This window comes from Ciconia boyciana, chromosome 1 (assembly GCF_034638445.1).
Source record: "Ciconia boyciana chromosome 1, ASM3463844v1, whole genome shotgun sequence".
NCBI lineage: Eukaryota > Metazoa > Chordata > Aves > Ciconiiformes > Ciconiidae > Ciconia > Ciconia boyciana.
The window spans coordinates 94,230,182-94,257,231 of record NC_132934.1 but is presented as its reverse complement, the minus strand read 5'-3'; the positions used below and the strand labels follow the sequence as shown (position 1 = coordinate 94,257,231).

Genomic DNA, 27,050 nt, shown 5'->3' with positions numbered 1-27,050 from the left:
AGGTAACAGTAGTATAAACAAACACCATGGACCACTAGAAGCTGGAAATAGTTATTTTTCTTTTATATTTAAGATGGGGAATACAGTTTTACAAAACGTGTGCGTTTCTTAATTACTGCTTTTGTTAATGACGATTCAAGTGAGATAACGACTCTGGTAATAACAGAATTATGGAAAGGTTATAGTGTGTTTAGCAAAAATATTAACAACATTTACACTAAATAACGGATTAGTGAAATTAACACTGACAGCCAAAGTCAGTCACGGTGTAAACTGATGCAACTCCACTGACCTGCCTGAAGGCTGAATTTGGCTCAGTTCCTGTGTGAAAAACGTGCTTTTTACACAATACTAACAATTTTGTGCTTTCGCATGTGCCTCGGAATTCCTCCTCCTAAGTATACACCGTTTTTGGCTAGCACCGACTTCACCACAGCGTGTTCATACTCGTGTGCCCCTTTTCGCATTCAGCGACAACTTTGCTCAGCTTGTTTTGAAGCAGGAATATGAAATAAAAGGGACGCAGATAAAATACTTAAAGCCGTCTGAGGCAAGTGTATACCTTAAGGAGTGCTGAGTACTACCAGCAACTGTGATTGTAGTGTTAATGATGGCAATAATGACCTCAGTGCAGGGCATTTCCTGGCAAATACTGGGGGTTTTAATTTATTTTTTTTAATGAGTGCCCACAGGTGCCAATTTATCTAACACACTAGAAGCAAAAAATACAGGAGTGAGGACCTCACTGTTACTAGTCGCTTCAATCCTGTGTTATGCAAAGAGCCTTTTTAATGGTGCCTATGTGTTCTTGCTTTAACAGCCTGTTCTTAAGCAGCAAACCACGTACTGAATTTTAAGCATGCAGTTAAATCTTACATGGGAATGTAATGGGATTCAGGCTAGTTCATGAAGTCAAGCTGCTTGGTCCAGAGATGGACATAAACTTGTGCTGAAATGTATTTCTGAGTTGGGAACACAGACAAATAGGATGTCTAAATACAGCACTGGACTAAGGCTCAGCCACAAAAACAGTTTGCTTCTGTGCCTCCGAATAAGTCGCACACAGCCATAATTTAACAAATGTACACCCAGTTTTTGCCCAGATGGAAACACCCTGCTCCTGATTTCCAAACAATCTGCAGCAAAAACTCATACAAACCACTTCTGGGGAAAGGTGGAGGCACGGGGGAGCAGACACAGAGTAAACAAATGCAAATCCTTGGTCCTTAAGTCCATTTGCTACTGGCACCCACCCCCAAGAAATCATCCTACTCACTTATGTCTCCCTCTCTTTGAAATAAGCAGTAAGGCAGGGCTGTAACCCCCACAAAGGAAGGGGCCAGCTCGGGAAGACACAGAAAGTTTCCTCAAGCTGGGCATTCTCCACTTCATCCCTCTTTTTGTACAAACCTTTCCACCTTTGCAGCTTGTTTCACTGACAGCAGCTTGACTGTTGCCGAGTTCCCCTTCTTTGGCAAGCAGGGCTGATCAACCCTCTCACAAAGGCCTAACAAGGTAACGTCTGTACAGTGCCTAAGAGCATGCAAAGTGCAATGTAAGTGCCAAATGTTCTTATTTTAGAGATTAATGAATTAATACTCCAAGAAATATATGCACTGAGGTAACTATTGCTTAAATACTACATTCCCTCATGATTAAAAAAACAAAACAAAAACCACAACAACCTCAGAACCTTTCTCTCTAGAAAAGATGAATCCTGAGTATAAAGTGGTAATACCTTATTTATATTCTGTCAAGATTACCACAGCCATAGAGTGCCCTTTCAGTAAAAGCAAAACCAGGGAAGTGAATTGAAATTCTCAGAGAAACTAAGAACTCTGCATTGATGATTTCCTCAAATACCATCTCTGGGATATCTCCAGTACAGGTCTGCTTCCACCCATTACACCTAGAGAAGCCGGTGTGTCATAATGCAGAAGTGATGCACAATCTCGTTTCAGATCTAGCATTCTGATGGCTGAACAGCCAGAAATATCCACTAGCAAGGGTAAGTAGGACCATAACCTGCAGGAACTCTCTGAAAAGTTAGGTTTTGTCCCTTAGTGAAGTCCACTCTCCATCATTTGGGAGTCTGTGACAGTAAGGCTGTATGTAGTATCCCGTGCACAAGCTCCTGTCAGAGTACTCCAGCTATCAAGTATAAACTTATTATTCTGGTATTCAGAAAAGGATCAATGCAATAATGAATTAAAAACTGCACATACTTTTCCTTTTTCATTCTTGTATTGGCTTTGGCCAATAATGAACCCAAGATTCAACGGACTAGTGATCTGGTCAATGAAACCAAACCCTGCATTCCTATGCACTGTGTGATAGATTTAAGACATGGCACGAAAGAGTCCATAGCACCCTAACCAGTAAACAAATACTGCTGTAAAATGCTGATGTTAAGTACCAGAATTCAGCTGGGTTTTCAAGTGTTGAAAAAACATTGAAAACATCCCGACAACGTATCCTGGTTCTGTGAAAACAGTTAACAGCTGTAGTAGGTCCCGCTTAGTGGTTTCATTCTGTTTTCTTACTCCAGTGCTCCTGTCAAATACTCCCTTCATCGATGCTCTGCAACTGAAGTCTTTGGCTAGCATGGGGCCTGATACCACGCCTTGTGCTCATACTGCTTCCTGGAAGAGTCCGCACAGGGAACAGAGCTCCTGGTAAAGCATCTTCGCCAAACAAACTAATTTTCACGTCAGCTTCAATAGCTTTTGCTAAACTGGATGCATAACTGTCCAGAGATTTATGGACGTCGGCTTTTACATGAAGAACAGAATTCTTTGCAGCTTCTGGAAAAGGAAAAAAAAAAAGCAACATATCAGAAAATTAACAGTTGATCAGCATGGCTGCGCAAATGTTTAAGACTAATATTGATCCTTTTGTAAAGGTATGATCATGCCCTCCGCAAGTAACTACCTTACAGAGCACATTTACCGATGATAGCCAGGGTTCCTAAACCATTCTATGAACACAAAGCTTCAGAGTGACCTCAATAGGTCAAGCAAAGAAAGATTACCTCCAATTCAAGTGAAAAAAAAAAAAAGATCTAATGAAGCAAAGTGCTTATACACGTATGTTTAACTTTGAATTAAGTGTATGTTGAATGATTTTCTGAATCTGAACCTATGCACACAGGATTTTACTGGTCTGAATTTGTATCCAACTGAAGTCAACAGCCTGGTTTCTGCTTACTACCTAGAGTCCAGGACTAGGGACAATGGGAATTGTCTGGCATCAGGCAAGAATTCATGCAGAAGAACTTTGCATTCATGCAGAACCCTCAATTTGTACTTCCTCTGCTGTAAGCACAACTTACAGCCTTACAGGGATTCTCAGTGCATTTGGACTAACATCTTGCACTTCACGGACATGAACAGTGCAGTTTAAGAGCTATTTTATAACATGTTTTAAGCCCAGCAAACACCAGACTTTGTGTTTATGGATTAACAGTCCCCAAATTCCAAGGGCTTCTTCCAAGTAGTGGTTAAAATCAGCAGTCTGCTGTCCTTAGGCTTAAATTGGTTCCAGCCACGCTGTGGGACCCACTTCCACTTCCAGTGGGGAAGTTGTAGAGCTCTCCATGCCAGGAGAGGTTGAAGACTGCAGTTGCAGACAATAGTATACTTCTTCCTAACCTTTTATTACCTTGGATATACCTGCTCTTCAGTGTTGATGTAGTTGCTTTTGTAGCATCTATATACCTCTCTACCCACCAACATGTTGGGCAACACAGGTGTTAATCCTAAATGTAATCCTTCAATGAGGCTGCTGAGATAATTTAAAATCTCAGAGATCCTGAAAACCCTGAGACATACCAGGGAGAATCGCTAAACCTGTGCGAAACTTTTGCACTAAGACCTCCCTCTTTCACTGAACTGTGGAGAAAGAAAAAAAAAAAAAGCCTGCCCCTACATAATCACTCAGAAAAATAATGGGAAAAGTATGGTAATGTATTTGTCCAGGGAAATAATCAGCTCACACTGGGAAGAGGACAAGAGTGAATTTTGCCAAGATGTTTGAAGAGAAAATTCCACAGAAAGAGTCTTCTCATTATTTCAGAATCATAAAAATCAGTCAGGTTTTATTATTACTTGATTCTTAAAGGCATTCTGCTCATTTTTGTACTGTCCACAATCATGTATTGTTTAGTAAATTCAGTTGTTATTATCAAGTCTTCTAGTCCATATTACTGTAATTATCAGCTTAAATTAAACTAACTTTGCCATATTTTACAGGTGATCACAGCAACACTTTGCTAGCACAGAATCAACAAGTGAGTTGACTGAAAAAAAAGTGCATGTGGTTCATCTGTTTTCACCCATATCTGCTGAGAAACACACTCAGTAAAGTACATGAAGTAAAAGTTAAGTTAAAAAAAAAGTGAAACAAAATGAAATTATATTCAAACCATTAAAGTCTGTAAATGGAAGAATTTCAAGTCTGTGAATGACAAAGTTGAGAGGAGGCAGCAAATGAGAAACACTGGGATAATGGAATCAAAGTATGAAGGCAGGAAAATGTATTCCTTGAGAAACAGAAAACAGACTGCAACAGCCACCAGATGAGTGAAGTTTGCCGAAAGGATACTGCTGTGCAACATAAATGATGTGTATGCAGGGAATCCCAGCTTCTGGCTCTTGTCCTTGTCTGTTGCTACTTGAGAACTGGAAGAAAGACCTGATCTTACTTTCTGTTGTACCGGTATGAATTGTCAAGTATGTCAAGGTGAACAGTGGTCTATGTTTTAAGGCAATTCTGAAGGTCCTGGGAGGCTTCCTGAGCAGGCAATATAGTTGGTTCTGAGCACTTCCATACTTACCCCTAAACCCACCTTTAATTTGCTCTATTTCATCTTCAAACGTCACTGAACTCCTCCTTCGAGGAGGACAGACGCAGTGTGGGGCATGAGGGCCATCTGAGCTATAATCTTCAAGAAGCATTGCATCTGTTCCTGAAACAAAGCAAGACTTCTCAAACAAAACAGACTAACACTGGGATACAATATTTAAGTGGTGGCAAAACCTTTTCATTCTATAGCAGTTCCTTCAAAACATGTCTAAACCCAGCTTTGTGAGTAAATTTCAGCTTGAATTAAACACTGCACAGAAAAAGAATGAGGTCAGAGTTTTCATTGAAAGGATTTGGAAATCTTTTCTCATTAGCCATCTAAAACCTCAAGCAGCTCCAAAATGCTCAGCTGCAGAGCTTATAATGTCAATAGGACAGCAGACAAAGGTGAAACCTTACCTTCAGTAAATAAAGGGTGAAGTTGAGGGCAACTTCCCCCATCTCCTGACAAAGACAAGAGGCTAACAATGGCTACCTGAGAGGCAGACAACCATAGCTGCCAAATGTCATGCTTGTAATCAGAGCTGGATCGAAATCTGAACTGAAGAATTTTTCTGTTCAATTTAGTTTGTCTCTAATAACCTATTTTGACTTTCTTGAAGTGCATTTTAATGGGGAAAAATCCCTTGCTGGTTAGGAATGATTTTTGTCTGATTAGTAATTTTTTCAGTTTAGCAGTAATTTTTTAATTTCACCTCCCTGCATTTGCTTTGCACCTTTCCAATACAAAATAGAGTTTACAAGTACAAGGAAACTCATCTAGGCATCTCTGCAATACTTTCACACAAAGGGCAAGACTGCAGCCTAGCCCTCCCTTGCGATGCTGGTCTCTCTGCTGTGTAAGGGAGAAGCAGAGCAAGCATTTCGGGGAGACGCTAGGACAGTGCTGAGTGAGCATTCCTCAGGAAAGCTGCTGTTGGAAGACTCAGCTTGCACACACTCGATACATGACACTTTACTATCAGTCCATTTACTCCTGTGGTGTGACAACAGGCCTAGGACAAAGAGCCTTCACAGGTTTCATAACTCCTCCAGATAGGGGCTTCACATCCCTCTTCACCCACTTCATTGCTTTTGATCCCCAAATTTATTCTTTTTGCAATAAGGAGGTGTCCCAGTGCCCATTTTACAGAAAGTGAGACAAAGGCACGGCTGGGGGTGTATCTCTGGACAACATCCTGCTCCATAGCTCTACTCTTTGCTGACAATTCATTGTTGATATAGCAAGTGATAAACTTTTTAAGGTGAAACTTATGTGTTCTGTCATACACCTCCCTCCAGCACACAAGAAAGAGAACGAGCTGCTGCCCTAATACATGGTCCCAAATAAGCTAACGACTTTCTGTGCTGTTCTGTGGATCAGCTGGGTTTGAGGCTGTCTACTGAAAACTGTAGACTCTTACTGATCTCCAAGGGTACAGAATCCACCTCAGAAACATGGTGTGCAATGGAAGGGTGGCACTAAGAAGAAAGAGATACTTTCTTCCATGGAGCAGAATTCTAGTGCGTTTTTTCAAATGCACTAGTTCAGTGCATTCTTTCAAATAAGGCTAGTGAAGAGACTAGCCTCTTATTCTTACAGGGTAGATCTTTGTCCTTGGAATAATTGATATTAAGGCAATTGCTAGCATTTCTGGCAATCAGGACTCTGGTCTCGCACTTCAGTATTTTGTATACAGGTGACACCACTTGGATTTTTTTCCTCTCCTACTACTTCATCTGTTTTTCACAACATGAAAGGCCCAGCTTTTGTTTACCAGGGCAGATAAAGTTGTGACTGCATCACAGGCCACAGGATCACGTACTGCAGCAGGCAGCATTGAAGGAAGACTAAGACTTTAGTTCCTGTTCTTTAGTTCCTCACGTTGAAGTCATCCAGTGAAACAGTATTTCACAGTGGATCACTGTGTATCCATTCCCAGGCTATGGACTGTATCCCCTCCATAATAAACAGTGGCACTTCTAGCAGCATTAGGTACGTATTTGTTTTATTCATTTGTTTAAACTGCTCAGTACCATTCCTCAAAAGATGATAACACAACATCCTCTTAACTGAGGCAGGTTTACCAAGATGCTATTCTCCTTTATCCCATACAGCTGCAGAATACCCACAACAGGCATAAAACTACCAGCATAAAACAACCACCAAAATAAATCCCAGCTCCATAGACTTCCTTTACAAAAGTAAGAAACAAACCTTGAACACCAAGCAAATGTCAGAAGATCACCCTCTGGTGTCTCTAGAGCAGAAATACTCTCTAAAATAACTGTAGTGCAGTAAAGGAGCGGTAGCTGAATTAACTGCCAGAAAAATCTAGCTACAGTTCTGGATAGAAAATTATCGGCAGAACTCTTTTTCCCTTTTCCAAACCATCTTCAGTTGAGAGATCTTAAGTAGTGACACAATCATAAGCTGAAACTGTCCTAAGTGTTTATGTTTACACTGCAGGATGAACAAGTGTCTTACAAACTAGGAAACAGAGAAGCACTTTCTCCACAGCACTTTGTTGCTCTGTTCCTTGTGGATACAGGGAAAGTCCCTGAAGAACAATAGAAACTAAAGGAGAAAGGCACAAAAGCAGCAAGCCCTGTTCCCAGGACACATTATCAAGGGAGGGTCATCATTCCTTAGAGTAAACAGTATTTTGCAAGTAAATATATTGAGAGCAAGGAAGGAAAAAAGCAACTGCAGCAGTTTTGTTGTAACAGCTGGAACAGATGCTTCATGTCATCCATCCACCAAAAGACATCTGTTTGTAAATACAGACTATCCCAGAGCGTTCTGCCAAGTTACAAGTGCAATCTTCTGCCCAAGAAAAGAGAGCAAGAGGCTTTTAGTTACCTGAATCCTGTGAGCAGCTGAAAGCGGTGTCTCCTGTACTGCTGCTGTTTCCTAATGGCCGCCCACCGGCCATGAGGGCAGTGAGATGAGGAGATAGTCCCAAATCTGTAAGAGTTTAATTCTCATTACACAATGAATGTTCAACAGGTCTACAATAGTAAAAATCTCTTCCCCTGCTACTGCCTTATTTACTATTCCATGTATAAAACTCACCCTGCTGATCCAGAGTGCACAGCATCTGGACTTTCAACCTTAGAAATACAGCCAACAGCTTTCAGATATCCCTGTAATCTTTCCATATAGCAAGTCTCCTTTCTACCTCCACCATCTCCCTCCCACTCTTTTGCAATTGCATGTGTTTTATCAGCCAGCCAGGCTGAACACAGAGCATATGCACTCAGAGAGATGGGAATATTTGCCAGACACCTTCTAGATAGAGAATAACCTGGTAGCCACCAGCAGCTGTGACAGGCCATTAGTGTGGCAGGAAGCTCATGAGCAAGGCTGGGACACCAAGACGCCTGGCTTCTTTCAACTCCCCAAAACAAGAAGGGAGGAGATTCTAGGATTCTTACAAAAGGTGCTGTCTTTGGACCCCACTTCAAGATTTTGTTGTATGTTTGGTTGGGGTTTTTTCCCCCTCCCTATCAGCATCCAGCTAATACATCTGAAAAATTTGAAGCTGTCAGCTTCTTACCACTTGGAAAGAGAAAGAAGTTTCCTGTCTTTTCCCTCCCACCTCAGTTCCCAATGTATTCATCCATAGCACCTCCTGGACACAGATTTGCCAGAGCTCCTGCAGCTTGTGAAAGAGTTCTGCAGCTGCAGAACTCTTTAATTTAGATGGCAGTCTCTGCCAGTGATCCTGGGTTGCAGAAAAGATAATGGATGCCTTGCTGCTCTCCCCTTCCTTCTGCATTTTAGATCTTCCTTCCCAATTAAATAACTTCAGTTCCTGCCTCTGCATGAAACGTCCCAAGGGACCCCATGAAGATGTCCTGTTTTTGGAAGCTTCTGAACAGGACCAGGGAAATAATAAAAAAAAAAAAATATCAGAATTTCATTGCATTGCTACTTTAAAAGAAAAACCAAACTGAGCAACTGAAGCTCTCAGCCTGCAACTTGGGGAGACATCAAATAGTTTTACTCTTTTACATAGTTTTACTTTGTTTATGATCTTTTCAACCATTAAGCCTAAAAACTAAATTTACAGAAATAGTAACACAAGTGTAACTAGTGAATCTCAAAGAATTGTAGCATAAAGCCAGGAATCAAAGAACAAGTGCTGCAAAATGTACTATTGGTAGTGCTCAAATCTGGGTAACACAAAACAGTAGGCACATGAAAGGAAATGCTTGAGAAAGAATAAATTATTTTTATTAACCTCATCATTATGTCTTCTCTGGCAGAGAAAATTTTACTAGAGTAGGAGAAAGAGGTTAACTCCCACAAAAAAAAATTTCTCCTTTCAAGTGTTTATGATAACCTGAACAAAAGACTGCTGAAACCTCCAGAAACATCTCACTTTGTTTACAGAGCCCTGAAACATGCCAAGCACATGCAGACATTAAGCCTTGCTCTTACTGGTCTTAAGGAAGAGTGTCTTTTGCGGCCATGTGTCTTACCTGTGATCCTATTGGAAATGCTGAATAACCTCGATGTCCTATGCCGCTGAACAAAGGACTCGCGATAATACCGATCCCCAAAGCACATTCCTAGTAGTTCTTTGCGCACTGTCTTGTTCCACAGTCCATAAATTAGTGGATGGCAAATGGCACTGGAAAAGGACAACCATGTAGCTAATGTCTCCAAGGCAGGGGAAATACTATTTTTTCCCCAAAGTGCCTCTGATGTAATTACTACCATGTAAGGCCCCCACGTAATTACAAAAGCACCGATGACAACCAAGATGGTTATGAAAGCTTTGCACTGGTTGGCTGAGTAGACAACTCCTTGGAAAGCGTTCCTTCGGCTGCCAGAAGAGGATGTGGAGGTGCTGGAGTTCTTCCTCCCGTTCCTCTGGGAGTCCTCCTCCACAATGACAACACTACCACAGTGGATTTTGCGGGCCTTAATCCTTGCCACGCGGAATATGAATCCATAGCAGATCATCATGACCACAAAAGGCAGCAACGCGCACCAGATCTGCCAAAAGGCAGTGTAGCCAGCCTCTTTATGCCAGGCCGCCACACACATCCACTTGAATTGGTCAAACTCCAAAGACGACCAGCCGAAAAGGGGAGGGAGGCAGCCAATAAGGGAATGTAGCCACACATACACAAGAGCTACCACTGCTCTGTTGCCTGTTATCTTCATTGGGTAAACCATCGGGTACAGGACAGCATAGTACCTGGTGGACAAGAAAAGAAAGAGTCAACAGGAGCACAAAAGACGTACAATAAAAAAAGAACATATTTTAATGATGTTGATATCTAGTTCCCTTTTCTCCAAACCTCGAAGCAGGCCCAGGGACCCTGTTTATAAAAATAATTACATGTAAAAATACATATCTTTGCAGGCAAGATTGTAAAACTTGGCTGAAGGCTCACATGCAGCTATTAAATCTGTCCCTATGTGTGAGTGGATGCTTAGGGTATAATCTGGAATTTTAAGTAATTATTTCTTGTTTCTCAAGTAGTATGTTATTATACCATGAATAACTTTAAAAAACTCTAGATGCATGTCCACATTTTGCATTATTGATGCCATCACTTTCTTCTGTTCTGTATCAAAATTTCACAAGAGGCTGAAGGAAAAATGACACTACGATGGTATGCAACGTTATCCACTGCCATGCTTCTCAACTGTATGAGCAGCCAACGAGTCACTCTATGGAATGGCTAGGCAATTCGTTATGATTCGTTAGAAAAGAGCTGCTTACCTGTCTATAGCTATGAGTCCAAGAGTAAGCATGCTGGCTGAGCTGATCAGCATGTAGAGCAGGGCTGAGAAATTGCACCAAACAACTCCGAAGATCCATTCCCGCCTGATGGAGCTGGTGACAACAAAAGGTAGCACCAGCACAGAGAGTAGAAAGTTGGAGAGGGTCAGGCTGAACACAAACTTGTTGCTCAATGTGAGAAGGTAAGACTTCCGATAGAGGGTGACGACAATCACCAGGTTGCCCAAACAGATGAAAATAGCAATGACGATTATAGCAACGGACTCGGTTACTCTGACTGCCCCATCTTCCTGCGTGGTAAGGTTCCTCAGGCCCTTCACATTGCTGAGGGAGGAATTGCTGCTCATGGTCAGAGCGTGCAGAGCTGAAGCAGCCAAGACATGCTGAGCAGCTAGAAGCGGAACAACGCTCAGAAACATTCAGGCAAGATTTCTTCCAATTCTCTCCAAAGACTGGAGGCTCTTTTGCCTGCATGAATTAAAATTTACCTGTAGGATGCAGGAAACCATTTTAGATGGGACAGCGAAGGGGCAGGAAATTGCCTATGGGTACACCAAAGAGGTCAATGACAGAGCCAAGCCTAGAACAGGGAAGAAACTCTCTAAAAGATAAAAAGAGGTGGAGGAGGGAAACAAGGAAGAAAATTAGCACATTTTACTTTAAAATTTTCTAAGGATCTTACTTGTTTCTAAGCCATGCTTACCAGCTGTGCATCTCACTCAGTCCCTTCATCTAGGCTGTGAAGAAACAAGAAGAATGTCACTATCAGTCTTTGTTTCTCTCACTTTAAAAAAAAGTAACTTTTAAAAAAATTCTGCCTGTTTATCCTGGTTGCTACCTTGTATTCTGCCTATGCAGCATTTGCTGGTGGTCTGTGGATGCCTGGCTAGTCACACCCTGCTGACTCTTTCTTAACAGTTGCTAAGTAACCTTCAAAGACTGCGGGATCATTGCACATATTCTCCTGACATCACTTCTCCATGTTCATAATCACCTTAGCTACAGCAGTGATTGTATTTTACTGCCAATACCAAAGGACTGCTGGAACTGGCTTTCTGTACATGAGGTTCTAAAGACACTTCCTTGCCATGGTCCACCCTACAGAAATGTTTGAGAACCTTTAACCCCTGACTTCTCAGTGTCAGCATCCATCCCACTGACTCACAACCTCGTTTTGTGAAACCTTGGTATTTCTCCCAATTCCTTAGAAGCCTTTTCCCTGCTGTCTCCAACAAGCACTCTTATCTACTTCATTCAATCCTTCACCCATCTGCAGGCCAGCACACTGAAGAAAACACACCACCAAAAATGCAAATGTGCAAACCAGAAAACTAAAAAGTCCACCAAGTAATATAAAGTTGCTATTAGCACTTCTTGGAAATTAGGGACCCAGGGAAAGTTATCTCCGCTAACTCTGGGGCTGTCCCCACCCATCGCTCCCAAACAGCCAGGGGTACTCACAGAAACGCTTCCATCTGTGTGGCTGCTGTGGCCTTAGGCAGCAGTGTCAGGCTGGAGAGCCGCGTTTTTTCCATTTTTATCTATGCTTTCCTAAGAGCATAATTAAAGACGTTACTGGGCCACAGTTTGTAAAACATAACTTAGCTCTTCTCTAGCGAAACTGTCTGCCGACTGTTTGCAGAAATGCTTCTCCTCAAGTTTCTCTCTAAACATGCCTGCACCACCCCTGCGAGCCTTTCCAATACTTTTTAACCGGTGCAGGTTTTGGAAAGGCGGCTACCCCTGCGGGCCCACGGCCGCTCCCTACACTAGCAACGCCCGGGGCATCTGGCCCTCCCCGTCCCCTCACGGCCCTGCTGCGCCCGCGGGGGAGAAGGCGTCCGGGAGAGGTGGCTCGCCCGGGGCAAGGCAGGGCAGGGCAGGGCAGGGCAGGGCAGGGCAGGGCAGGGCAGGGGAGCATCGCATCGCATCCCGTCCCGTCCCATCCCGGCTAGGCGTGCCCGCACACACACACAAAGCCAGCGGTGTCGAGCTGGAGATACGTCGGGGAGGGAGGGGGTCGCCATTTTGCCCCCGCGCTCCCTCCGGCAGCGAACAAAGGGCGGGGGCAGGGTCCTCCGCCCCAGGCATCCCTCACCCTCCCCGGTCCTGCCGGCGGCGAGCAGATCCCGCCGCCGCTCCCCCCTCCCCCCCCCGCCACGGCCGCCGGTTCCGGTACCACACTCACCGCCCGCCGCCGCCGCCACAGGGGCGGGAGGTTTCGGGTTACGGCGCCCCGGACCCCCCACAGCCGCCGCCGGCAGAGAGGCCCCGAACCGCGGCGCGGCGCGGCCCGACCCTCCCCCGCCACGGCCATGGCCATGCCCCTGCCCCCTCCCCGCCGGCCCGCCCCGCTGTCTCATCCCGCCGCGCCCCCTCCCCGGCCTCGCCGCCCGCCATTTTCTCTGCGGCCGCTCCCCGGCGGGCGGGCTCCCCGCAGCCGGTCTCGGCCTGCGATGCGAGGAGGGTGCGCGGAGCCCCGAGAGCTCCCCGGGCCGGGCCGCTCCACCACCGCGGGAAGAGTCCTGCCGTGACCCGGCTGAAGAAGCGGGGCACCGCATCTACCCCGCGGGCCCGCCCCGAGGCACAGCCGCTGCTCCCCGACACCGCAGGGTTGTTCACAGCCCTCCTTCACCGAAAACGCAGGAGTCCAGTTAGAAGGGAGAATCCATTTTACACAGATCAGGTGCAGTGACTTGCCCCAGCACACAGTGCAAGTCAGTGCCACAGAGCGGCAGATCCTAATTGCTAGACTTCCTAGACCCCAAAATGCTATTAAAAGTAATACAGAGCAGATTTTGGGAGGGGTTCTTCCCCCCACCTGAAGCAAAGCACAAGTGGGCACAGATAAACAGTGAAGGATAAATACCACACGTGTGCATCTCTAACTCCCAGCTTCCCCATACCCTGGCAGGGCCCTTGAGCGCAGCAGACAACTGCTCCAACTTGAGCTTTGCTGCCTTTTGGTTGCTCTGTGATTTGGAAGAGATGGAGTTTTTTCATGACGCGGGCATCGCATTCCCATGGCCGCTGTCTCTGCTTGCCCTGGTGCTGCGGCCTGTCCAACAGAAGGAGCTGGACCATGCATCGTGCCCCTGTGCTAAGGGAAGTTCTTGGGGAGTTAGCCTGTCCTTTCGATAATGCAGAAAAGCAACGTGAACGCCCGGCCATCACTGCTGGAATAGCGAACTATGTGTCATTCTCAACCAGTTCTACCAATGCTCTTCTACAGGATTTTAAGCTTAACATGCCATCACATTTTGACACTTAAAAGACCGTCTTTGGGCAGCATTCAAGAAGATATACCCAACCATCACAGGAGATTCCACAGGCGTGCATGCCGGCATGTGTAATATCTAAAATAGCATGAGGCGTCTGTGTGTTGGAGCTAGGTAATGCTTGATGAACCTTTGAGGAGGGCCAGGGAGAACGGCCCGGGACCACCAGGGCTTTAGAGGTCCCCATGACCGCTCTTACCCATCCGTGAGCAGCACTGCCGCCGGAGCGCTGCCTTAGCGTGCAAACGTGCCGCCCAGCGAGCTCTGCCCCTGGCCCCCGCAGCAGGCCCAGAGCCGCCCTGCCGCTTCGGGCTGCGCTCGGCGAGGTACCACCGGGGATGCGGCTAGAGGCACGAATGCCCACCGGGCACACGCACGTTTTGCACCGGCTGCTGCAGCCCGGGAAAAGGGGCTCAGGTGAGCTCGCTGAGTCTTCGCGTCCAGCTGCCCCCCGCGGCGCCGCGGGCAGAGGAGGCCGGAGACACCCCTCTCCGGCGGCGGGCGGGAAGAGGTAGGCGGCTCCCGTCCGCGCTCTCACCCCGCAGCACGACGGCTCCGGGCGCAGAGGAGGCCGGGCCCGCCGCCACCGACCCCGCTGAGCCGCGCCACAGGCGCCTCCCGCCCTCACCGCCCGTGCCCCTCACGTCACCTCCTGCTGCCGCACGGCTTGCGGGCTGCGCGCGCAGGGGTGCGCCCCCGGAAGCGGAAGTCCCTGGAGGCAGCGATTCCGGCGGCGGCGCCGCTGCTGCTGTGCGGGGTGTGCGGACTGCGGTGGAGAGGCGAGGCGAGGCGAGGCGGGCCAGGCTCCGGCTCCGCCGCCGCCCCTTCCGGCCCCTCTTGCCTTCTCCTCGGCGGGGCCTTCACCCCTCGCCTCCGCCATGCACCCCGTTTTCCAGAGCAGCCGGCGCGACTTCACCTTCGGGCCGTGGAAGCTGAGCGCTGCCCGGACGCACATCATGAAGTCGGCGCAGGCCGAGAGGTGGGGCGGGATTGGTGCTGGCCGGGCCGGGGGAGGGGGATGAGACGACGGTGCCTCCGTGGCTCGCTGCCCCTCCCCAGGGCGCGACGGGGCCGGGGAGGAGCCTCCGCGGGGCTGGGACCTCACTCCCTGACAGCGAGGGCTTCGGGGCGCCTTGCCGCCTTGCGTAAGAAAGAAATAACGTCCCCAGGGCAGAGGAGACGCTGCTTATTCCAGTAGCGCGGGGGCTTTTGTTCCTTCTCTTTTTGCGAGAGTAAGCTTGATTCTCTGGCTTGAGAAACTAGGGTGGTTTGGGTTACAGATGGTTTCCAGAATTTTGTTTTTAATGAGTGCTAACGGTTTTGGAGATACGGATCTCTGAAACTGAAGCCTGCTAATTCGAAGCCCGTTTTTCTTAATTACTTTTTAATGGTGATTAAGGTTCTTTTAAATGCAGTCCACAGACTGTCATAAGCCGTTTCGTGGTAATGGCTATTTTAAGATAGTGGATTTCATTAAAAATTTATTGTTTGCTCTCTCCTCGTAGTAGTCATTTCCACTGCTGTCAAACTGTTGGAGAAAATGCTCCTGTGTCAGCATCAAGTACTTAAGTCAGATTTGCTAATGTGGAACTGAACAGTTCAGCTGTGTAGTGCCATAGCTGACCTTAGTGGCCATAGAATTTGACAGATACTTCTTGGTTTCAGTTGCTGGAATACATACATGGAAATCTTTTTAGTCTTGTTCAATGTATCTTCATTAATGTTGCTTTTAACTTTTCTGAGGGTCATTTGTTTGATAAAGTACCATGTTTTGAAATGTTATGCTTTTTTTTAATTATAGTAAGCTATGTAAATGTTAAATTTTTTAACATAACAGCATTATACTGTTTTTTAAAAACTGGATATCTGCCTTAAAACAGGTAAAAACTGTTCCTTCCTTCATATTTATCCTAAGTTCAATGCCTAAAAAATAATATTTTCAAACGGCTTCTGACTAATGGTCCTTTGGTTTTTGCAGTTACAGATAAGAAAACTTGAATCCTGTGATTTAGCCATTTTTCTGTAATGAGGATTCAAGATCCAGCTAAGCTGTACCTGTGTCCTGCAGGGAGAGAAGGGCTCTTATTAGAGCATCTCATTTTTACAGTGTGTTTGTGAGGACTTATTTTGTAGGATGCTACCTCTTAAAAATGAAGATCTTTATTCTTAAGATCAGGGGGATGTTAACTCACTTCATTGTAAAGGAGAGAGATACTTGAACTGCCAGTGTAGAAGCCAAATTGCCTGCTGTACTCATCTTCTGATCTATGCAGTTTCTTTAACTGTAGCTATTTTAAAATAAACAGTCACCTCTGTAATTTTCAGAAATTACCTTTATCTGTTTAGATATTTTTGAGGGACACACAGTTTTTTAGAACATGTAGAAACAGGCTGAAAAGTAAAGTTGCAAGAGCCACAACACAAGCTTGAAAGAACACAGGTGATTTTGCAGGGTAGGGAAGAGAAGTCCAAAATTAGCTGTTTACCTGTAGGTCTTAGTACCTAGCATGAGATCCCCAAAACAATTCCTCCACTTCAAATTTGAAGAGTCAGGAACTATCCAGTTGCAGTGCTTTTAGTCAGCTTCCTTTTATAATGTATTTCTCTTGGCATTTTGCCTTTTTTTGTTGCTTGGGGAACATCATTAGTATCTCTTGGAGTTTTATTTCTGGCAAATGTATATCACAAAAATCCCTCGGCAACCTCTGTGGAAAGGTGAAGGATTAAATGTGTGTCGTGGTTTAACCCCAACTGGCAACTAAGCCCCACTCAGCTGCTCGCTCACTCCCCCCCAGTGGGATGAGGGAGAGAATCGGAAGAGTAAAAGTGAGAAAACTCGCGGGTTGAGATAAAGACAGTTTAATAGGCAAAGCAAAAGCCACACATGCAAGCAAAGCAAAACAAGGAATTCATTCACCACTTCCCATGGGCAGGCAGGTGTTCAGCCATCTCCAGGAAAGCAGGGCTCCATCACATGTAATGGTTACTTGGGAAGACAAACGCCATCGCTCCAAACATCACCCCCTTCCTTCTTCTTCCTGCAGCTTTATATGCTGAGCATGACATCATATGGTATGGGATATCCCTTTGGTCATTTGGGGTCAGCTGTCACAGCTGTGTCCCCTCCCAACTTCTTGTGCACCCCCAGCCTACTCACTGGTGGGGTGGTGTGAGAAGCAGAAAAGGCCTTGACTCTGTGTAAGCACTGCTCAGCAGTAACTAAAACATCCCTGTATTGCCAACACTGTTTTCAGCACAAATCCAAAACATAGCCCCGTACTAGCTACTGTGAAGAAAATTAACTCTATCCCAGCCAAAACCAGCACAATGTGCCATAGCCAAGAACTCCTTTCTGTGCTGGAGTTGGTCTTTGCAGGTCAAGTGGCCTACACTTGATGAAATGGAAAAGTTGGTAACGTTATTCTGCCTTCTCTGGGAAAGACATAGGACCTTATTCTCCAGGTCTACAAATTCACTATTTTTGTTTCAGTTTGCTTAGCATAATGTTCTCTTGTATGCAGGGTTACAGAAATAACCACTTTTGTTCGGGAATGCCTTATTATCAATGTGAAAGTTGCGATTAGGATACTTTTGTTTCTCCACTCCTTAAAATTAGTGTATTTCCTAAAGTTTTCTTCTCTCCAGGTGTCACTTATTTCTTTTTGATCTTGATAAGTAAAGTAGGTAGTGGTAGGGAGAAAAAGAAGTATATGAAGCCTTTTGGTAAGTAAGGTCGGTATGTATATAAAGGGGTGTTACGTGTGTGTGTGTGTATTTATATATAGTGTATGTATATATGTACATATGTATAAATAAGTATAAAGATTGATGTAAAACAAAATGTGAAATAGGATGGTTTGAGATTTTCTGCAGGGATCATGCTTATTTGGTTCATGCAATACTTTGTTCAGTTGGGTCTGTGAATATGGCTGTGGCTTTCATGCTTAAGGTTACAAATACCGGTATGTATTCTCTACCAGCTTGGGAAAGTAGTAGAGCACACTAGTGTCTTTGGCACTTTTCACATACTCTGCCGGGGTTGTTTTCAGCCCCTTTTTGTAGGCTTCTAAATTTGGAGGTATGGACCACTGTGCAGTGAATTTAAACGTGCTGATGATGAGTGCTTGTTCCTAAAACATCTTTTTGGGCACCTGCTGAAGTAGTTCATGGACCATCCAGGGACTTGCCACAACAGGTTGGAAGCAGCTACTTCATGCTTATCAGATATTTTTTTGATTCCTCATGTATGAGACTTCTGTATGAGCCTGATGGAGAAGGAATGTTTTAGGAATACTTTTGTGGTGGAAAAATCACTTTGGATCAATGACTCTGCAGTTCATGTCAAATGATTAAACTGGGAAAACAACAAAGTTTTGCAGAATGTATTGATGATGTGTCTTCTAAATGACAGTGGTCTAAAGGATACTTATTCCAAAACAAGGACTGCTTTCACTGCATTATAGCTGACTGATCTCTCTTCATGGGACTTTTATTTTTCTGTGCAGATTGGCTGATGAATTACACATGCCTTCCCTGCCAGAGATGATGTTTGGAGACAATATCCTAAGAATACAGCATGATCGTGGTTTTGGAATTGAGTTCAATGCAACAGATGCTTTAAAATGTGTCAATAATTGTCAAGGTATGATCAAAGTGGCTTGTGCAGAGGAGTGGCAAGAGAGCAGGTACAGTATTTTATCACCAGTGGGCAAGTACTGGTGTGTTGTATGTGAAACTGTCATAAAGTAGTTAAAAGAACAGACTGAACTCTTGAAGAGCATGTTCCATTTGGTTCTACCGTAGATACAGTGTGTGATCACAGAATTCACTTAGCTTTTCTTTGTCATTATCATGCTGTCTGTTAAGTTGGGTCAACTATATTTTTCAGTTGTGTCTTGACTTTCTTAAAATAAACTACAAGTTTAATGTGGCTTAATGCTGTTTCTGTTTATTCAAACTCATAGGGCCTCGAGCATTACAAGGTTGTGTTGTGTGGCGTTTCAAAGTGCAAAATGCTGTCCATGTTCAAAATCTTAGCCCTAGGAATATAGCAGAACAATTACCATATATGAGAACTAATTGTACTGTGTAGTATTTACCAAATTAGTTGCAGACCACCTAGAAGTTAAGCACAGAGAGAAATCAAAGTTGTCATGAAAACTCAGGCAAATAGTGTTAATCATTGCTGTGTGTTATTAGCAGATTGCTTCTCAGCAGATTGCTTTCTGCCTACTTAAAGAAAAAATGATCTCGAAATAACAATTTTTCAACAACATTTAACTAAAATCTTTATTTTGACTCATAGCACTGAGATAGTGTTAGCACAGGAATTCTGGTAACAGCTTCCTAATTTATTAAGGAAACATGTTGTGAAAGAAGCAATAGTGTATGATTAAGTCTTGACATCATCATTGCAGCACAGACAATGCTGCTGTTTTTCTTCTTGAAGAGTGTGGGAATCGTAATACATAATCTTATGTGAGGCTGTAATTTTTTAAGAATTACTACAAAGCATGCTGTTTTCTCTTTCACTTCTTGAGGAGTGAGACTGAGCACACCAAAGAAGTTGTCAAGCCATATGATTGGACTTACACAACAGACTACAAAGGAACGTTGCTGGGAGATACTGCAACATTAAAGGTAACCATTTTCTCCTTGTTAAATGCTGATTGCATACTGTTTCAGTCAAACACAAACACTTTTTTTTTTTTTTAAGCTGTCATTTACCTTTCAATAGGCTTCTGTAAAATCATTCATGTTTCATAGTTTCTGACTTCAAAGTATAGTTTGGGCTTTTCATGTCTCTCAGCATGTTATCCTAACCAAATCATGGCTTATTTTAATAACTGTTGTTTTTTTTTAAAAGCATTTTAGGGTTATATAAAAAGGTGCCATTGTGTCCCTTAGTGAGGACTTACTCAGAGTGAAGCACGTGGGTATCGTCAGTGCTTGCTGGATGCCCTTCTGAAGCCCTGAGCTCCTCACACACAACAGAACTATTAGCTGTGTAATTCTCTAGTACCTTTACTCTCCGTTGCTTGCCCGCTTGTCTAAGCAGATATGTAGATCTGTCTGCTTTCAATGGCTTTATGTTTTTCTGCAACGTAACTCCTGATATTTAAACTCACAGGCCCTCCCTTGTCTTTATTTACTTTAAAATAAGACTGAAGTTCCCAGTGTCTTTTTACTGTATATGGATTGCTTGCTACTAAGCAGATAATCTATATGAATTCACTAGGATTGTGTAAGTTGTAGATCTCTTGAGTTATTCTGGAATTAAAAGTGCAGCATAGAAATAAATGATGTCTTGTTGGCCTGGAGTCTTTAGGCAGCGGAAGTGTATGAGTGTATACGGAGACCATGAGATGGAAAACATATAGGTACTTGATTTCCATGGAAAAGCTTTTTTGGAATCCTGTTCAGGGTTTGTAGTGGGCTAGAGATACTAAATGCATGGAATCTTGTTTATAACCCAGAACTTCTCATTTGTATGTTAAACACGAGGCATCTTCAAATGTTTTGAAATACAGAAAGTAAGCAGAATTGTTTGCAGCTGATACCCTGCTAAGCCTGTACCCAGAGGGAAGTTTATTCAGAATTTTCCACTCTTCGTCTTTGCTTTGATTGATGTTTCCTCTTGGAGACTTTGGATTTAATTTTATCTTTTTCTCTCAGAAATTTGGGATGTGTTAAGCTTAGTGCCCTAAAAGCTTTTTCCTTTCTAAAACTAGCAATTGTGGGATTCAAAAGATCAGTACAAACTTTATGTAGCTTGGCAACAAATTAATATGCTAACTGTTCTTAATCTTTTTCTTTAGGTTGTTCCTACAACAGAACACATAAATACAGAGAAATTGAAAGCTAGGGAACAAATTATGTTTTTTGAAGAAGTACTTCTGTTTGAAGACGAACTTCACGATCATGGAGTATCAAGTTTGAGTGTAAAAATAGTGAGTATTAAGAGGTGTATACGAGACACTTGGTGTCTCAGTTGGCTAATGCATGCCAAATGCAGTCACTTTTTGCATGATCCTTTTGGGATTTAAAGTTTAAAATGCAAAGTTCTGTATCCTTGCTCTTAGAAATATAATCTTACAGGAGACTATGTTGTCTTGAAATCTTTCTGTCAGTTGCTTCAGGGAACACTCTTTTCCCTCTTTCTGCATCCTACCTAAGAATCTTTTGAGACAGTGTCTTCCCTGCTGTCCAATGATAGCTGTAGCATATCAACAGCCCAAATCTTGACTTTACTACTGAAAGCTCCTCATACTATCTTTTGTTGTGAATATCTGCTGTAGATAAGTACAAACTTTGTAATATGCTGAATGGAACATCTTTATTTTTGCAGAGAGTTATGCCTTCCAGTTTTTTTGTGCTGTTGAGGTTTTTCTTGCGAGTTGACGGGGTACTTATCAGGATGAATGATACAAGGCTTCATCATGAGGTAAACCCTTTTTCGCCGTCATTAATGTTTTACAGATGCTCCCTTGCCACGTCACTTTCAGAGAAGACCTGCTGATATTCCTGTAATTTAATACTGATGCTTGGGGACATAGAGGTTACCTGAACTGAACTTTCAAGTGTATTTTGTTTTTGTGGTGGTGCTGAAGTAGCAAGCAAGTGCTGGATGCCATGGGGCTAGGTATTGCATGAGTAGTGTAGGCTACCCCTCATGTGAAGTAATCATTTAAATATATTTGACAGACACAGATTAGAGAGGAAGTACAAGACAAAAAATAGGCAACAGTAAATGGTGTGCTATTGTTCTTATCTTCATCTCCAAGTAAATGTTTTTTGGCTTGGCTAATGTATGACTGCAAGTTTTAACTTGCAAATAACTGTCCGTAGTACATTGAGTTCTAGTATCTCATAAATAATATAGAACATAACAGTTGTAGTTTGCTTATTCTGTCTAGCTGTATTTGTACTGATGTAGGAGTTCTAGCTGAGTAAAGATTAACAAGTATGTTCAGTCATAGATTATTTTTTTTCATGCATGCACACAGAAAGGTGATTTTTGGGAAAGAGAACATTGCTAAATATCTTTCTCTGTCTTCGTGGATTTGAACATACGTTTCTGCTCCCAGGTGAAAATCTGTGGTCAACCGAATTCAAATGCTTGCTAAATTCCGTGTATTTAAAATGCTCATTTTGCACAGATACTAGATGATAATTTTGTAATTAATTTTTACTTTTTTTTCCCCATTAGGCTGACAAGGCTTACATGTTGCGAGAATATACATCCAGAGAAAGCAAAATATCAAGTTTAAAGGTATTGCATTTTTTAATTTTTTTTTTTCTGTCTGCTTTTTAAAATTGTTTTATGGTCAGCATAGAAAATACTGTGTCTGTAAGTCATTCTTTGTTAGGTTTGGAATTGATACAGAGGAAAAACCTTTCTGCTTATGCAACACTTATTTTGGTGATTTCAGGGCAGATTTGCATTTGTAAATGCTTAGATCACATGACAAGATATGAGATTGGGTTACTTTTTCTACTTTTGAGTTAACAAGATTTTTTAATTATTTTAGTTTTTCATAGAACTGTTCAGCCACAAAATCAGGTAGTCCACGTCCCACGATGCTAAATTTCAGGGCTGGTTGTATGCTTGCAAGTAGTATTAGGAGTTAAGATCTATGTGGTAATAGACTCATTCAGTTTTTCTCAAATAAGTTTAATAGCCCACCTTAAAACTCTAGTAATGGCTCAGAATAATTTGTGGCACGTTTAGAGTTGCAGCTGCTGATTTTTATTTTTGACCCAACACCTGATCTTGGGTATTCTTGTTACTTTCCTTCTCCCTTGTTTTTCCTTCACCGGTAAAAAGTGACTAATGTGTTACTAACCTTCTGAGGGAATATTTTTGCAAAATGCTTTTCTTTTTGAGGAAAGGGGCGCTGTATCATTTCTTAACAATATGTGATCTCTATAAACAGGACTAAATCCAGACATGAGCTTTCTGATAGTTTTATGGGGTTTTAAATATAAATCAGTGATCTAGGTTTTACTTTACCTCATGTTTGAAAATTATCATCTACACTGTTAAATAATTTTTGCTGCCTGTTATAGAGAGGAAAAGCATGTGGCTTTTCAGTTCCCTAGATCAGCTTGCATAGGTAAAGCAAAAAAGATTCCTGGTTCACTTAGGTTTGGAATAATTCAAACAGCAGTATGATTCCTTGGGTGTTAGGGGTAGCCAAAATACAGATTGCATTTGAATAGCTCTGGATACACTTCTTAAATATTGTTGTTAGAAAGTTTGAAGGTGGTTTGCTCAGTATAGATTTTTTTTTTTTTTTTCAATCAAATGTCTTGTATGTGGTGAAGTTAAGCTGTCTACAGGAATCTCCAGAGAAAGATATTAACTTAATGAAACCACCTAATTTCTTCAAATATGAAATTAAAATCCAATGAGTTTTAGTATTTCATATAAAAGTCTGTGGTGGACTTCATAAAACTAAGATGCATGTTGAGGTATATCAATTATCAATAGCTAAATCTGAGCAACTCCAGTGAATATATTGCAATGGCTAGAAGACATTAAGCATGGGATCCCTTGTGGCCATCCTAGTCTCACCTAGAACTAGAACCTCAAAAAGGCTGTTTGTTACATTCAAGTGATAAATGTTTGGTTGTTTTTTTTTTAACATTGTAGCTGTTCATGAATGTCTCTGACCTTCTTTCACTCTTATAATCTGCTGCTTAAAACATTGAATACATTTCCTTAGCCTGTTGATCCACACAAGGAGTAAAAGACTGTATGTACATTTGAAGTTATAAGGTAAATTTTAATAATCATTCCTAACTTCAGGTGTTTAAATCGCATAAATCATAGAGTAATTGTCTGTAAAAGTTTGATTTTTTGGAATACCTTCTCCCCCCCTCCTTCATTCCCTTGTTTCATGTAAAATTTTTGCTTCTTAGCACGTCCCACCTTCACTGTTCACGGAACCTAACGAGATCTCTCAGTATCTACCCATAAAGGAGACAATCTGTGAAAAACTAGAATTCCCAGAGAAGCTGGAGCCTAAACCAGAAGCATCACTGGAAACCATGTGTGTTAAGTCTAAATAAATGTGACTTTATATGGACTTGAAGTAGACTGGAGATAATGTGATCATGTAACCTTTGCCATGGGGGCCAGTTTCACTACTAGTGGAATAAAGAATTTGGCTAATTTTTCTGTAGCCCTGAGAGAAAACATTTCAAGCAGGTTTTGCTAATGGTGTGTGTTTGTTTGTTTTTTTTTAACCTGTATCTGGAGTTAATGATAGACTGGTGGTGAGTTACAGTTTTCAACGGCACTGGAGAAAGACTGTCATGATTAAGAGTGTGGGTTCTGTTTAGTTCACTGGTTAGGCAGGATTTTTGTCTGGACCCTTCACCACAAACACTTCTATGATGATTTTGTTATTGCTGCCTTGCTGCCTCAGATACTAAGAGACTACTGGAGTAGTAAAATTGGCATGATTTTATTGAGAAATCATCCACAGTAAAAAAAAAAAATCTTCTGCATTTATTTTGAGCTGTCAGTCCTAAACTACACGTTTTGCTTGGTTTCCCCTACTGTGAGCTGATAACCAACTAAGTTACTTTTTGGAGTCTCTGATCCAGACTCTAACTTAACAATATTAATTTCATCTGAGGATAGGTTTAAGGAGAAAAAAAAATTACATTTGTTTGACACTATATAAAGGTAAAATTACCTTATTTGTGAGGCATTAACTCCAGAGCAGGAGAAAAGCTGGAGGTTAACAGTGATACACGCTGCTAAATCTCTTCACAAATACTAGTTTAATCTGACGTCAGCCAGATTTCTCTAGGCAGTCCCGGAGACTATTACTTGGGGTCTGTATGCTGCTGCAGTCATGTACTATATTGGAAACGCATTGTACTGTATTGACCTTCTGTTGGACACATTGGCTGCTGCCCGTGTATGATGGTTATACTGCCCTGACAGTCAAACTGCTAAATTGCAGAGTGGCTTAAGGCTGAGGAAGAGAGGGGTGTTTAGTCTCTAATCCCTGAAGGATGCTGGTATTTGCAGTTTGAGAAACAAGATCCTATATAGCCTTAAAGGGATGCTACCATGTATTCCAGATATGTCATTTTGGTTTATTTTTACAATTCTTTAAGTTCTGATATTAGTAGAAGTGTGATCACATGTGTAGTCATGGTTTTAACTCAATACTTTGTAGATTAAACTTTAAATATTTGTATTGCTTTTGGAAATCCTAAATTATGTAAATGGTTTGGCCTAAGAGTGGGGCAGCTAAACAGACTTGTCTAGATTTACTGCTCGCACTCAATGAAGTGCAAGAAGCAAATGACTGTAGCAAAAAGCAGGCCTTGTGCTTTAAGGTGATGGCAGATAAGAATGTGTGCACATTCTGATGTCTTGGAGTTTTTGTTTAAAAATCTTCATATTCTACACTGCATGGCTTCATAGAAGCGACTCACCTCAAAACCTGGTATTTAACCAGCTCTTTTGAGAAATGGTTTTCACTTAGAGAAGACCCTGAGGTTTTTAGAAAAAAGTCTGCTGCTGTCTAAGTGACTGTTTTCTTAATAAAAACAAACAACACCCTTTGTTTCACTTTTATTTGAGGCAGCCTGGTCTAGTGAATTGATCATAAGGTCGAAAGGCGGGAACTAACTGCAGTTTTTCCTGTGTCACTGATTTATTCTAACCGTGGGGAAGTCACTTCTCTGTGCCTCAGTTCCCTGTATGTAAAAATGAGAGATAATACATGCCTACCTCACTGATGGTCTGTGAGGATTATTTTGTAAAAAGTTATTGATGAGAATATTTTTTTCCTGAATACACCTTCAGCCTTATCTTTGGAATCCTTTGGAAAGGATTACTGCAAAAAATCTTATGATCCATAGGATAAAATGAGTGAAGAGAACTGAAATTAAACAGTCTCTGATAGAAATTATTATCAGCTGGACATAATCTGGGTGAATGAATTTATGGCCACTTGGAAATAGAGGTGAGGTCCTCTATATTCCCCATTAGAGTCCTGAATTCGGTTGACTTTTTTCATCTTCCTGCACTTGTTTCCTAAAGATTTTAGTGTCAGGATGAAGAAGGGGCTGCAAATGAATGCAGCATGGAAGCAATCAAAATTCATTTGGTAATAGAAGATTATTTAGGTCCACTCCAGTGATAGAGGGATATGGGGAAAGAGTGAAAAGGAAGGGAACAACAAATGGGGGTGAAGAGAGATTTTGCTGGTAGAAGTAAATCATGGCACTTCTTTAAGCATACATTATTTTACATGCCTTCAAGGCTTATAAAAACACACTTTAAAGCTGGTAGTGACTGAGAGGAGAGCTGATGTAGTGCTAGCATGAAGGAAACTATACCTGCATTTGCTAATTAAAATTGTGATTTGGGTTTGGTCAGTGATGCTAACATTAAGCTCCATTGGGCTAAAGTGGGGGGGGGGGGGGGGGACCCCACAGAATCGACACCTAGCGTTGAAAAGGGTGCTCTGCATGTTTAGCTTATACTGTGTATTTTATCTTGTCCATCATGCATACTGATCTGTGACCTGTTGATACAATTGTCCTGAAGGGACTTGAATCCTGGCTATATAGATATGTGATATCCATCTGTTTTGGGTGCTGTGCCTTTAAGTGGAACACACATGTTGGGGAAATCACAAGAACGCGTTTAGGAAGTTACAGTTACTACAGAGTAAAACTTAGAGCACTTTGTGACTCTCTTACACCACACAGATTATCAAGAAGCAGCAGTATAAACTGGTGTACCACAAGCTCTCTGGTACAAATTTTCCACAGAAAGGTACCACTTTGCATACATAATTTTAGGGGGAGGGAGTGGGGTGATTCTCCAGCTGTTTTGTGCCAAGTTCAACATGTGGCAGTTTATATTCTTTCTTGTATGTCGCTAAATAAAATGTACCAAACATTTTATAGTTCTGTTTTTATCTGAGAAAAATGAACTGACATAACTGCTCGTGATGCTGAATTTTGCATTCTAGTAAGATGTTGCATCCATGTGCCTTTACCTGTCATCAGGCCACTCTGGCTAGTTCTGAAAACAAGGCGAGACATTTTCAGAACAGGGGAAGAGCCACAGTAGTGGGAGCAAAATGAAATCTATATTACTATTTCTGTAAGCTTCACTGTTGCCAAG

The 27,050-nt window shown here is 42.6% G+C and overlaps 2 protein-coding genes across 13 annotated transcripts; one reads left to right on the top strand and one right to left on the bottom strand.

The window, feature by feature from the left end:
- Nucleotides 1–41: 41 nt before the first annotated feature.
- On the bottom strand, nt 42–14,665 carry GPR161 (G protein-coupled receptor 161). Of its 12 annotated transcripts, none has more exons than XM_072882900.1 (9): nt 12,796–12,914; nt 12,069–12,158; nt 11,311–11,344; nt 11,096–11,208; nt 10,587–10,998; nt 9,331–10,055; nt 7,706–7,810; nt 4,835–4,966; nt 42–2,804 (listed from the first exon to the last, which is right to left on the bottom strand). In XM_072882900.1, exons 5-9 carry the CDS (start codon nt 10,952–10,954, stop codon nt 2,557–2,559), a joined length of 1,578 nt encoding a protein of 525 aa, XP_072739001.1. In that variant the 5' UTR covers nt 10,955–10,998; nt 11,096–11,208; nt 11,311–11,344; nt 12,069–12,158; nt 12,796–12,914; the 3' UTR covers nt 42–2,556. The 12 variants fall into 12 exon arrangements, with proteins under 12 accessions (XP_072739001.1, XP_072739048.1, XP_072738972.1 ...); XM_072882947.1 differs by having other exon boundaries at nt 10,587–10,700; XM_072882871.1 differs by lacking the exon at nt 12,796–12,914 and adding an exon at nt 14,535–14,665 and having other exon boundaries at nt 10,587–11,208.
- A 64-nt stretch (nt 14,666–14,729) lies between these two features.
- TIPRL (TOR signaling pathway regulator) lies at nt 14,730–25,469 on the top strand. Its single transcript, XM_072882958.1, has 7 exons — nt 14,730–14,864; nt 18,391–18,570; nt 19,426–19,525; nt 20,704–20,835; nt 21,234–21,329; nt 22,095–22,157; nt 23,810–25,469. Exons 1-7 carry the CDS (start codon nt 14,764–14,766, stop codon nt 23,957–23,959), a joined length of 822 nt encoding a protein of 273 aa, XP_072739059.1. The 5' UTR covers nt 14,730–14,763; the 3' UTR covers nt 23,960–25,469.
- The last annotated feature ends 1,581 nt before the right edge of the window (nt 25,470–27,050 follow it).

Coding starts and splice junctions, on each gene's coding strand:
- GPR161 (XM_072882871.1), bottom strand. CDS start 11,026: ATGTTTCTGAGCGTTGTTCCGCTTCTAGCTGCTCAGCATGTCTTGGCT. Junction 10,056..10,586: donor GGACTCATAGCTATAGACAG/GTAAGCAGCTCT, acceptor CTTGTCCACCAG/GTACTATGCTGTCCTGTACC. Junction 7,811..9,330: donor CATTTCCAATAGGATCACAG/GTAAGACACATG, acceptor AAACTCTTACAG/ATTTGGGACTATCTCCTCAT.
- TIPRL (XM_072882958.1), top strand. CDS start 14,764: ATGCACCCCGTTTTCCAGAGCAGCCGGCGCGACTTCACCTTCGGGCCG. Junction 19,526..20,703: donor GAGATACTGCAACATTAAAG/GTAACCATTTTC, acceptor CTTTTTCTTTAG/GTTGTTCCTACAACAGAACA. Junction 22,158..23,809: donor GCAAAATATCAAGTTTAAAG/GTATTGCATTTT, acceptor TTTGCTTCTTAG/CACGTCCCACCTTCACTGTT.